This window comes from Lynx rufus, unplaced genomic scaffold (genome assembly GCF_022079265.1).
Source record: "Lynx rufus isolate CCGP_SWC_20201006 ecotype Redwood Valley unplaced genomic scaffold, mLynRuf1.p SCAF_2, whole genome shotgun sequence".
Taxonomy (NCBI): Eukaryota; Metazoa; Chordata; class Mammalia; order Carnivora; family Felidae; genus Lynx; species Lynx rufus.
In genome coordinates this window covers 30,782,128-30,795,594 of record NW_025814834.1, presented here as the reverse complement: position 1 = coordinate 30,795,594, position 13,467 = coordinate 30,782,128, and the positions used below count along the sequence as shown (strand labels likewise).

General features: G+C 38.8%; 1 protein-coding gene across 4 annotated transcripts in view; it reads left to right on the top strand.

Annotated features, from left to right (window-relative positions):
* The window catches only part of PARD3B (par-3 family cell polarity regulator beta), a 1,011,734-nt gene that overhangs the window by 619,654 nt on the left and 378,613 nt on the right, over nucleotides 1-13,467 (top strand). For all 4 annotated transcript variants that reach the window (XM_047084837.1, XM_047084838.1, XM_047084839.1 and 1 more), the window contains 2 exons: nucleotides 949-1,048; nucleotides 7,244-7,359. In XM_047084837.1, coding sequence (XP_046940793.1) covers nucleotides 949-1,048; nucleotides 7,244-7,359 — 216 coding nt within the window. The remainder of the gene's footprint in view (nucleotides 1-948; nucleotides 1,049-7,243; nucleotides 7,360-13,467) is intronic.

Here is a 13,467-nt window from a genome sequence, read left to right as displayed (position 1 = left end):
TCTTATACAATCCTTATACTCCTCTAATGAAGCTATTCTCATCCCCACTTTATAGATTTAAAAAACTGGGGCTCAGAGAAGTTGAGTGGTTGGGCCAAGTTCATGCAGTTGTGGGAGCCATGACCGGAAATATGGTGGCCTTGCTGCATAGATTTTTTTGCTTGCCCAGGACACTCTATCATGCTTTTCACACATGAGTTGATGTTGGTAATAATGACGAGTATTAAATGACATAATGAACATAATACTTAGCATGATGTCTAGTACACAGTAGGGTCCCAACAAACTTGCTTGTTATTAGTTGTAGTCATATTCAGGATACAGGTCTAATTTTTCTAGAGTAGAATAGATTAGAAAAGTATACATCTTAAGTAGGAGAGAAAACCAGGTCTGACCCTAGTCTTTTGCCTCCAAGGCCTCAAACCCATGTATTTCCATTGTGGCACAGATGCAAAAATAGTATTTTTTCCCCTCTACCGTCTCTAAAGGGTGAGTAGATGTACAGTATCTCGTGTCTTTTTTAAGTACTTTTTGTCACTAAGGCCAATAACTAAATCTCCATATGATCCAGCGTATTCACTAGAGAGTCTTGTTTACAAAACCATTAAGGTATGAAAGAGATGGCTTTGTTAATCTTCCACAGAACACCAGTCATGAGCGACTGTCAGCCTTTTCTAGATGGGAAAAGATATTCAAGATGCACGGTCTTGACTTGCCATGGGTTGCCAGCAGGTCACCAGCATGAACACCCATTAGCAGGCTTAGATTTCCTCACACAGGCTGCATGAGCTCTCGTACAAATCCTTCACTTCTGTAGGAGGACTTATTTATTTCAAGGTTGGTTTATGTGTTGGCGAAAATTGCATCTGTGAGGTGGACTGAAACAAAACCAGGCACTGAACAGTTCTGCCTCGAGCTTACAGATTCATTGGTTCATTGTTTTTTTAGAGCTATTGCTTCCCAGTGACGGATGGGCCGAGGCCGAAGTACCACCTTCTCCACCACCACATCCCGTTCTGGAATTGGGCACTGAAGATTACAGCCACAGGTATTGATAAAATGATATATCGTAAATGTTCCTCGTTACGGTGTTTCTGCGAAAACCCAGCCACCCTATTTTAACTCTATTTCTTTCCAGAATGGAAATCTCATAGCATCTGTAATTCCTTTTCAGTGAAAGCTTCTCATAGCTGAAATTAATAGCTTAGAGTATTCATATGTTGCTTCCTGGAATTTAAAATTCGTCATATATTATAAAATATTTAAGGAAATTGTAGAACTTTCTTTTATCATGTTGAAAAACCAGAGAGCTCAAAAGGTTATATGGGAAGGTATAAAACAAAAACTGGGAGGACATAAAGCTTAGTTTTTATTTTTTTCTTCACTTGTAATTGGTGAACCCTAAAGGTATTTTAAAAATAAATGTTCCAAGAAAGTTAATGGAATCTAAAAATTAAAGCAACACCATATATAATCTAAAATATTGAAAAGAGTACCCAATATTATATCCACTCTGTAATAGAAACCAAAAAATCAATAATTTTTAGGATCTCACAAGCATGAGAGAGAAAGATTTAGTAAGTATACACACCATCTGACTAGTGGAATTCATAGATTTTGTTCTTCTGATGAGTTTTAAAAATCATTAACTTGTCCCTTTGCTATTTTCTGTATTTATTATGGCTGTTAAAAATTGTGTATTTTATTCCATTCTATGTCCCTTGATAATCCTGTGAAATTTTTTCATTTTTCTTGCAGCAATGCTGGTGTCATTCCTATTATGCTTTTTATTACGATCTGCTAAAAATAAAGCAACACAAAAAGAGTATAGCTAACTCTATTAGCTGGAAGCTTACCTATATTTAGCTATCTCTGATTCCTATGTTTTTGAAGTCAGCTATCTTACTCAAATACAATTTCACCAACTAGTAATGTTCTAGATCAGTTTTCCAGGGGTTTCTTGGAAGAAAATCTGTACATGTTTAATTGTGTTCGTTCATTTCCATTGCCTGCCTCAATCCTGAATCAAAAGTGACAGTTTTCTGTCATTAGAAAATACATTAAAAACATAATTTCTTTCATTTTCCTTTACTGTTTGTCCTGCGTGTATGTGAAAAACTGTTGGGATAAAGCAAAGATGAATCAGATATAAAACCTACCCTCAAGAAGATGGTAGGCCAGTAGGGAAAAATGACAACTAGTGCACAAGGTACAAAGTGATATTTACCGGAAGGTATAAAATGCTCTGGACATCCAAGGCAGAAGACAGGAATCAGGGGAAAATGTTATGGGAAAAATGGCATTTCAGCTAAACCTTAAAGTATGAATTGGAGGCGGACAGGAGAAAAGCCCAGGAAGGAGGTGACTTTCGGAGAGAGGAAAGGGTAAAAGGAACAGCATGGAAACTGGGAAAGTAAGTTGGTTTGTGCATCTTGTATCCTGGCTGACTGGCCAGATGATGGAGCCCAGAGTGCAAGGGTAAGGAATGCAGATACGTTCGTCAGATAGTAAAACCTTGTTGCAAGGTTTCAGCAGACAGCATGATAAGACCTGGGTCTTAGTTGTGTACATGTATTAGGTAAATGGAGAAAGGTTAATATCCATTGGAAGCCAGAGACTCTTTGCAGGTTTTCGAGGGCAGTAGCCGTGAAAGGTACTAGGGAACAGTGCTGGGGAGGGGAGGGAGAAGCTTTCGGATGAGAAACCTCTTCAGGTGAGAGAGGGCCTCAGAGATATTGCAGAGATGGAATGATTGGGAATTGACACCTCCCTTTTTGGCTGCTTCAATGTCTCCACAGATTTCTTCTGTTGGCGGGGGAGGGGTGGTGACAATATCAAGTTGAGTGAGTTCAGTTGTGGATGGGGAAAGCCATAAAAGAGGATAGTCTGGGGACTGGCAAGAGAAGAGAGGGCTTGAATGAAGAGAGGAGCAGCATGGCTGGAGAGAAAGGGGCAGAGCCAAAGACATTTTTGAGATGGAAGGAACAAAGGTAAAGCTTTGAAACTCTTCCCCCGGGATCTCGTGACCTGCACCATCCTGCAAGCTGCTGTGTTGCCTAGGTGACCGGTAGCAGCAGGGGGTTTGGGATGTGTGGAACTCGGGATGGAGGAAGGGTTGGAAGGGAGCCAGGAGGGTTGAGCAAGGGAGGCTGCCCTGGCCTTCAAAAAAAAAGTTAAAAGCCCTCTAAAAGGGAAAAGTGGTGCTTTAGGGATGCAGCCAGTCTTGTGAAACAGAAAACGACTCTTGCATGAGAAGTGAGACACAAATGTGATCCAACTTAATGCCTGCGTCTTGAACCAAAAAGACATCAGGAGTTTCCTGAACTTGTAGTATTATGTCATCAATTATTGGACAAAACTTGAGAATACGTGTGTCTAAATAAAAAATAAACGTAAAGGAAGTATCTTTTCTGCTGTGATATTTCAGGGTGGTTGTAAGGCAAATTAATAACAGAATATATTCAATTTTATTAACAGTTTCAACAACATTTGGTTATTCCCTACATGTTTATATTTTTCCTGTCTGCATACTCTCTGGGTTCTCTGTCTCTGCCTCTCCCCTCCCTCCCTCCCTCCCTCCCTCCCTCCTTCCTTCCTTCCTTCCTTCCTTCCTTCCTTCCTTCCTTCCTTCCTCTACTCTTACTCATAGTAGCCAGTTGTTGAAGCCCTATTCATGGACACCTGAGACTTCAGAATTTTTTTTTTTTTTTTTTTTTTTTGCCATACCTTTCAAAGTCTTCTTCCCCTTCCTTTTTATTTCTGACAGTTCTCCTTGAACATTCATGGCTGGGTCTTATATGTCTTTTACGTTCCCGATTTGTCACCGTATTCAGGACACTAGCATATGTTTCACGCTACCTTTATTTATTCATTATGCAGCATAATTTGACATTGAGTATCATTTCTATTTGATAGAGTCCCTGGTTGTTGATGCTGAAAACATGGCCTTTATTTAAGACATGTCTTTGGCCTGTCAACTTGCAGCTTCCCACTACAGCCACTCAGCCATGAGCACATGCTACCTTTCTTCAAAATTAAAACATGTCATATTTTAGAGTTAATCGCTGTGTCACCCCTTCCCTCCAAAAACTTTCAATATGTAGCATAAAATTACAAATGGTTTCACTGGTCTCACATCTCTAAAATATTTTCGCATTAATTCAGTACTACACTTCATTGTTTGTACCGTATGCTCACCTTGACTCTAATCTTGCAATTTCTCATATTACACTTACTTCCCTCCTTAAAGATCAGCCTTATTTTGCCTTATTTCTTCTTGGGCATCATGGCAAAATGGGCCCTTCTATAGAAGGTTCCAAACTGTGCACTTGGTCCCATTCAAAGCAATGGCAACAGATGTATGAATCACTATGATCAATTTAACGGATTGATTCAGGTATAGTGTGCAGACATACACATGTGAACATTTGTTGCATTCATTTGTAGAAAGCAGCTCTTTGTTTCTTTGATCAGCCTGCATTATATCTAAACATTTGTACCAAAAAATTCACTTTAGACAGATCCTTACCTGATGTTGCTTAGCAAGTGGCATTCCACCTTGCTGTTTAAAATGGGGATGGGGATAATTGCTTCCCGAGAGCCTCAAAAAATCTGAATTCTTACGTTTAATATGTCAATTAATACTTAGTTTGGTGTAAAGTCAGACAATAAAACAGGTTAACCAGTGTGTTACTCAGCTGGGTACGTTCCCCTTGTCTCCCTGGAGCAGAGCACTTTAAATGCAGTGTGACCCAAGTTTTAATGAGGAATATTCATGTTGGTCCTAAACCACCTCCCTAGTGCCTTTCATTGTAACTGAGGGCATCTGTTTGGGTTAACACTTCGATCTCCTTGTATTTGATGGTATGTATCACCCTACTGAAACAAAGAGCTGACCTAAAATGCAAGCAGCATAAGAGAGTGAGTGAATCTGCACAAAAAGGGAAAGTTTTGATTTCCATAGTGTCAGCATCATTTGCACTTGGGCCCCGGGTTAGCCACCATTTTAGCCAAAGCTTCCATGGCTCCAAGAAAAGCACTATTAAGAACAAACAGTTCTGGTCCTCACTTTGGCACTGGCCAGCTGTGTGACCTTGGAACATCAGCCTCCTCTTTGGGCCTCGGTGTCTTATCTACAAGAATTAGATGAGGTGACCTTTAATGCCTTCCGGCCCTTAAATTCTCAGATTCTATGAAGGCCATGAGTCTTTCTGACACTAAAACCACATCATCACAAGACATCAAAGGATGAAAAACTAAGTGCAAATAAAGGTCGAATAAACACATTTAAAGGCAAGTGCTTCCAGAACATCGAGGCTCAGGGGGAAGCTCACGTTCATAGTAGCCTCTCAGAATTCTTCTTTAAAATGGGCTGAAGCAATTGGAGTGTTGCTGTTACGCCAGGCCATTGTCAGCAGCACGGGTGGTTCAAGGATTTCTGCCCACCACTGGCATACTTTGTCGTCACTCCCTACCACATCAGATGTACTTTATATATGTCAGTGATATTGAAAATATAGCCAGACACCAAGAAAGAAGCCAAAGACAAACCAAAAGCTTTGTAATTATAAAGATTATATAATTATATAGATTTGAATTTCTTGAGACATTTTCATGAAACCATGTATACATAGAACAAAAACTGACTTTAACAAAAACAGAGAAAGAAAGAAACTGGAAAAATCCTATAGGTAACCCGAAAAGCAAAAATTTACAGTCATTTGGGCAGCAAGAGTGGTCTATTTGCTTACCTGGTTATTTGTTTCCTAAATGCTTCTTTGCCACTTACTCTGTGCCAGAATCTCTTCTCCTTACTTTACAAATTTCTTTCCAAACTCATTGTATCTCTTAGTAAACGCATGAGGCAGGGAGTGTAATTATACCCATTTTATACATAAGGAAATTGAAGCACAGAGAGGTCCCATTATGTGGCCGGGTCCCATAACTCATCAGGAGCAGAACCAGGATTTGGAACTAAGCAGACCAGCTCTGGCATCTGTGGTCTTGAGCTCTGTGCTCTGCGCCTGTCATAGGTGCTTCCTTAAGCCACCCACTGTATTACAATAATGGAGGTTCACCCATTAACTCAGCAATATTATTATGGCTGCATTTTAATTTTAATATTCCTGCAAGGCAGTATTGAATGTGCATAACTAATGAGTTTCAGGAAAAGATTAAACTCATTTTGGAATATTTGGTTAAGAAATTGAGGTCCCCTGTACATTTTAGGATTCTCATACCTAACAGTTCATTTTTTGTTATTGTTTTATTGTTCACATAAAGTGTCAGATCCCAACTGTTTGAAACCTCAACCTCACTCGGTACTTTCAGATTTATCAGATACTTGATTTGGGTTTCACTGTGTTTAAAATTAGAATAAAGCTATGTTGAAATGAGCCACCATATTAACTTTCTAAATACATGATAATACCAAGGGAGAAAGCAGCTATAATTTAATTTATAAAATTTATAAATATGATTTCTTTTCTAACCACGAAATAAGGCATTGTCTGCAATTCCCTTATATAATCCCTTTCAACCTCAAGCAAAAATAAATAAAATATTTAGCAGAAATAGAGTTATTTGAGACGGACTACAAGTACTAGGAAGCCTATAATGGGCATTTAATGTATCTTGTGTCTAAATCGTCAAGCGTGCTTTTCCTGTTATTTCCTTTTTATATTATCGATGAGCAGACTATTTGCTCAGTATTAACATTAGTTTTAGGAAATAGACCTAAATAAAGTAGAAAACCAAACTACTGCGGCCATCAGTCTTTCAGCAGGATGGTTTTCTCTAAAGGATACAACCCTTTCACTTGTTTTTAAAGGAAGGGCATGCTTAGCCCACGGAAATCTCTTAACCTGCTCTTAGGCTCTGCTAATATCCAGTGACCTCCTTTGAAGCGCCAGTTCATTCCAGGCTCGCCTTTCCCACTGAAAGTTCTATATTGTACAGCAGGATCCCAATTAGCAGAAATCAGTGAAGAGGAAAACATGATATTAGCCAGAGAATATTTTATTTAAATTGTGGAGTGTGATAAAATACTTAAAAATAGAGTTGCTACATCTCATGAAAGCAACCTGAGATTCAAGAATTCGTTGCAAATACATGGTTGGGAACTACAGGGGGAATGAGGAGGGGCTGTGTTCAAAATGACAACTGCTTCCTTTACCAAAGGAGAAAAAAAATTTTTTTTTTTTTTACTCTAAATCTAAATATGGCATGTGGCTTCTTTCCATAGCTCTGGGGTGGATTCGGCAGTGTATTTTCCAGATCAGCACACCCACTTCAGATCCGTGACACCGGCCAGGCAGCCTGAATCAATGAATCTGAAAGCCTCAAAGAGCATGGACCTTGGTAAGTGAGGGCCAGTGACATGCAGGTCAGCACTCCAGCCTCAGCCCATCTGTCTTCCCGAATGTCCTCCCTTTGTTTCTTCAGCTCCAACCTTAGGGGGCAAAGTCTGCTGAAGCCTGGAGGAGGGGCTAGTGGTCATCCCATCTCCCTGTCTCCTCTCACCATCTAATTGTAATTACCCCTTTTTAAAAGAGAGAGAAATGATATTTTTATAAAGTGGTTCATAGAGGTCAGAACAATAGGATTATTCCTTCCAGATGGTCAGAATACCATAGGCACCAGTAAGTCACCTGCCTCTGTATTTGTACTCTCACTTCCGCCAGAGCCTTTGCATTTCTCACGTATGCACCTGTTGCAGGGTCTGGGAAGATAGTGTGGTTAAATGAATCCTCTAAAGGGTTGCCCATCTCAATGTACAGTGGCTAGGGGTAGCAGCAATGAGGAAGCCTTATCTCTTTAAATGCCCATCTCCAGACACTGTTAACACTGAAGGGAAAAAAGGGTCTCTGGGTTTGCCAGATCGAGGGTGTCAGGGTACCCTGGGCCCATGCCTGCACAACCTCATTGAGTTTCCGAGCTCTGCAGGGAATTTCTGGGTGACTTTTGGGTGCTAGGGCAGAGCAAGAGCCCCTGCAAATTGTGTTCTCCAGGTCCTAGGATGTGGGAACCCGGAAGACAGCTCAGACACCCAAGAACATTGCTGTGCCCTCATAGGCACTTGGAGAGAAACAATTCTGAGAGAAGGGTGTCCGTGCAAAATAAATCCTCAGGAAATATTCATTGCTGCTGGGTGCTCGCAGGCCATGCTTTGCAAATTTTTTTGAGGCATATTGCATATTTCATTAGTAGCAATAAGAGTATAAAATAATCAAAACTTTGTGCTCCACCAAGCCATCTGATAAATAGTGCTTATCTGTTACTCAGATAAGTCCAGAAAAACGTTCAGTCAGGATGAAACAAGGGAAATTGATTCCATTTTCTATAAATTAAGTAGGTCACTAGGATACATTTGTTCTAACCACCTACAGTGAGAGAGGGATAGAAATCCTGAGCACTGGCTGGAATAGGGGATTTTCTTGAGGGTGAACCTTTGACAAACCAAAGGAATAATGTGTGACAGTGACCAAGGTTATTATTAATAATTTGAGGAAAACTTGATTTTTATAAAATGCTTGATAAGTATTTTTATTGTATCTTTCTAATTTCCCCATGGGGAAAATGAATGTCATAGCCAGAAACGGTATTTCTGTGTATATTTTTTTATTACTGAAAACTTTGAGAAGTTTTCTTTTTTAAATTGAAATAGCCCTTCGAAAATATGCATGGCGGTCATTCATTGCATTCTACTGTAATTATACCATAAATGAAAATAGCAGTACTGTTTGTTCAGTTTACATAACTGGGCAGAGGTCATGAGCTATTTACTTCAGAACCCAAGTGCCGAAACATTGGCTTAAATGCACCACACAGCAGAAGTGGTAAACTATGGTTAAAAAAAAAAAAAAAACTATTTCATATACCATCAAAGCTTGATCTCTTCCAGTAAATGCCAATTTAAAGCTAAGACTCTTGCAGAGGGCTCCAAGGGTCAACATTCTAGAGGCTTTCTGTGCCCTCTCCCCAGAACAATTGAATGAGCTCAATAGATGTGTTGGTTTTCTTAGTGAATAAACTCAGATGATATCAGAATGGTAAACATTTGGAAGTGTCTTTCCTGTTTGATTAGGTGAAAAGAATGTTGTTTAGTTTTCTATAAATAGCACTGGGCCAAAGTAAGGAATTAATATATTTACTAAAAAAGTTGCTGGCTCTGCTTGTAGGATAGCAGGATCGAGGTCCAATCTTCCAAAGTGAAAAATAAATAATCAATCAATCCTAAGGTTTTAGGGCTGAATCTCCAATTAATGCTATTTGGCTCTTTTGGACCTGGAAAAATGGCAATTTCTTATGGTACAAAATTAAAAAGAGAAAACCTTTTATTTATCTTGTAATTTTTGTTGGTTAGTTCTCCTTGACAAAGTCTGCAGGAATCTTTGAAGGCTGACAGTCCCCATTAGTACCTTCTTTGTTTTTATTTCATTTTTGCTGTTGAGTCTAAGCTAGTATTTTAACTTGCATATTATGTCCAAGTTATTTTAAAGGTGAGTTCCATTTACTTCACTTATGTTTCAAAAGACAGACAACTCTTATGAGAAAGAAGCCACCTCATCTCCAGATACAAACATGATTTAAAAATAGTTTGCTATGTATACGCAGCATTCTGTTCGCTGCATCATCCGTGTATGTGTGTGTGTGTGTGTATTGTGTGTTGTGTTCCTTTATAGTAGTTGTATCGTGTTTTATGAGTGCATCTGAATTGACAATTTACTTTTCCCTTTTTGACTGAAGTTGGGATTGAGAGTTTGGGGAGTTTTTTTGGTTTGGGGCTTTTTTTGGAGGGTCCTTTTGTCTTTTATATTCTATGATTATACCTATTTATATCCTTTGCCAAAAATATTTCCATTTCTTAATTTTTTTATCTTTAGAAAGTTGTTATGTATGTTGCAAAGAATTTCTTGCAGTCTATTATTTGTCTTCTTAGTTTGATTGTGATATCCTTTACTATAAAAAACATTTTAGTCTCAGAGTAAAAAATTTCCATTTTCATGACCTTTAGGCTTTATACTTGCCACATTGTTTTCTTCTTGTACTTTTAAAGGCTTTTTTTTTTGTTTATTTATTTAGTTTGAGAGAGAGAGAGCGAGTGAGCAAACAGGGGAGGGGCAGAGAGAGAGAGGGAGTGAGAGAATCCCAAGCAGGCTCCATACTGTCAGCACAGAGCCCTATGGGAGGCTTGAACTCATGAAGCATTTGACCTGAGACGAAATCAAGAGCCAGACGCTTAACTGACTGAGCCACCCAGGTGCCCTAAAGGCTTTTTTAAAAATGTTTACCAATCTGTAATATATTTATCCACAGTGAATGAGGCAGAAAAATGTTTATTTGTGATAATAGGTGAATTATTCATGACATGTATTGACTGTTACATCCTGTCCCCATTAATTCAGAATGTAATAACATTGAATACTAAGTTTCCTTGCATACATGGGTCAGTTTCTAGACATATTCTATTGACATATTTATTCCATGCCAGTGTCACCTTGTTTATGTTATCATGCTATTTCATTGTATTCTGATAACTTATTAGGAAAAACTTCCTCTGATTTTTCTTCTTTGGTAAAATCAGTTTGGCTCCTCATATATATTTATTCTTCCACATGAACTTTATTTAGATCAGCTTATCGAAATGAACTTAAACGTTAAACAAGAATGCTTCCACTGTGTATGTGCATACTACATGCCTGCGTCCATTAATTATGACTTTGCTGATGCTTCCTGATAGAAGAAATGTTTTTATCAAGTTAAATAAATTTCCTCGTATTCCTAGCTTCTTAAAAAGTTCATTTGCTCATTTTGTTTAATCCGTAGCTGATGTTTAATTTTATTAAGTGATTTTTAAAGATCTATACAGAACGACCATGTGTATTTTGTTCTTTATTCTATTAACATAGTGAGTTATATTAATAGATTCCCCAATATTCAATCTCTGTTCTTTCTGAATTACTTTCAGTTTTTCTCTGCACTAAAAAAGGTAGACATGAATTGTACATTATCTATGTGCTCTAAAATGTAGATATAAAACTGTGATTACAATTCTACTCAATGTCATTAAGTCCTATATAGCCAGTATAGACTTTTTTTTTTGAGGCTATTCTGCCTCTATTTTGGGAATACTTTTGCTGGCATGCATGTGGCCACTTTTAAGTCAGATCAGAATGATTAAAATGATGAATAAAAGGAAATTTATTTTTAAATAATTGGATGTAACTATGCTTATTCAAAGGGGTTAGGGTGTCATTTTCTGGGTTTTCCAGAAAATCAATCTTTTCCTACTAATTGTAGACTTTCCTCTATTTATTTAAATTACCAGAATTACTATGTTCAGTCTGGATCCCTTTAATTTGCTCATAATTGAGCTTGTGTGGGTGTTGAGTTGGAAGCTCTCAGGAGCTGAATAACACAGCTGCCTCTTTGGCCTTTGGCATAGGGTTTTCCCCCAAAGAGCTGCCCTTTTGGCAGTATGCCAGAGAGTTACATTCAAAGACTTTCTGATGAGACATAAACATCTTTAATTTCCAAGCCTGGTGTTTTATGACCCTGTAATACTATCTAAGAATGAATCTGAATTGTTCAAGGGACAGCACTTCAGTGTTTTGGCCCGTCCCCTGACCTAATCTATAGGCCCATTCAAAGTTCAGTTTAAAATGTTATTTCCCACAAGATTTTTTTTTTTTTTGAGAGTTTTTACTTTTGTTTCAAATTGGCCTTCTCCCATTTCAGAAGCGTGGTCCGTAACTCAGTTAGGGAAGACTGAGGACAGTGCAGATGCGAGATGCTGGCCAGCTGTCCTGCCTCTGTTCAATAAGAGGAAATGAGCTGAAAGTGAGGCCTGAGACATTCAGACACAAGTTTAGGAAGTTCACTGACAATGAAGATTGTTAGCATTCCATGTCCCGCAGTCTCTTACAAAAGTACATGTGCCTTGGATGAACTCTCCCTAAAATCAAGATGATATATAAATTGACTGATTTTCTTCCAAGATCTGTAATTCAGCGCTTGTACTTTTCTGTTACTTGCTGGTTCTCAACTGTTTTAAGATAGAAAATGTTTGTAGATGCCCACAGTGGAAGGAAATTATAAATAGGCTGATTTCTAATACCAACAAAGGTAAGTAAACATTTGGGTCACGTTTTGAATATAACCCTTTCATACATGTCAGACATTCCTTTCAGAGTAGTTAGGTATCTCTAGCATCAGACTGAAGATGAGCATGCAAAAAGTTCATTAAACCCACTCTACTAATTTCTTCTTAAAATTATTTTTTGGGCCTGTGTGTGCAAGTGTCCACAGGGACACAGGGCAGCCTCGGCTCCCCTCTCCCTCACAAGGCTAGCTGCCTGGCCCACGTCTGCAGGTGCGCAGAGGTGGGTGGAGAATCAAGGCTCCCCAAAGCCTCCCCACCCCAAATCCTTGTCGCTGTCACTAAAATTTTTTTTTTGTACGGCAAGGTAGTTCCATATGAATTCTTTGCAATAAGACAAGAATCCTGAACACTAAATACACAGAATGTGTATAAAACTGTACGTTCAGGTATCTGTGATGATGGTTTATCTGCCACTATATATTATGTATGCCATGTAATATATTAATATATATCTTACCATAAATGTGTATGTATATCCATGGATCATCTTCATTGTCCATCAATAAGCAATACCCCTGAAGACCATGAAAGCCGAATCGAGTACTGCTGTTTAAGTTATAAGTGACTCGCTAAAAGAAAAACAAAAACAAAAACAGAAACTTGGTTGGTAAGGAAGGATTCATGGTAACACTAAAAGAAAGTGCCTGTTAACTATCCCTCAAAGACCAGGAAGAGTACAAGGACATAGTCAGGTGTATGCCTTACATTTCAGAAGTCAAAATTAAGGAATTGCAGAAAATGTTTATCATTCATTAAATAAATGTTTATTGCGTGCCTATTGTGTGCCAGGAAATAAACACCGAGGCTTCAGTAGAAAACAAGAGAAATGGTGTTTGTTGCGTGTACCTAGATAGAAAGTCTAACAGGAGGGGCGCCTGGGTGGTGCAGTTGGTTAAGCGTCCGACTTCAGCCAGGTCACGATCTCGCGGTCCGTGAGTTCGAGCCCCGCGTCAGGCTCTGGGCTGACGGCTCAGAGCCTGGAGCCTGTTTCCAATTCTGTGTCTCCCTCTCTCTCTGCCCCTCCCCCGTTCATGCTCTGTCTCTCTCTGTCCCAAAAATAAATAAATGTTGAAAAAAAAAAAAAAAAGAAAGTCTAACAGGAAAGGAAAACCCAACAGTTAAGGAAAGATCCCTTAGAGGAAATTCTGACATTATGATAACTTATCTCCAAGAGGAAGAAAAGGGAGAGGCATCTAAAGATACTAGTGGGGCTGCTTGGAGAACTTGCCAAGATAACCTTGGCTGTGGAGAGGAGGAGAAAAGCAAATGGTTAAAAAGACAAAGGAAAGCGAGAGCGCGTAACA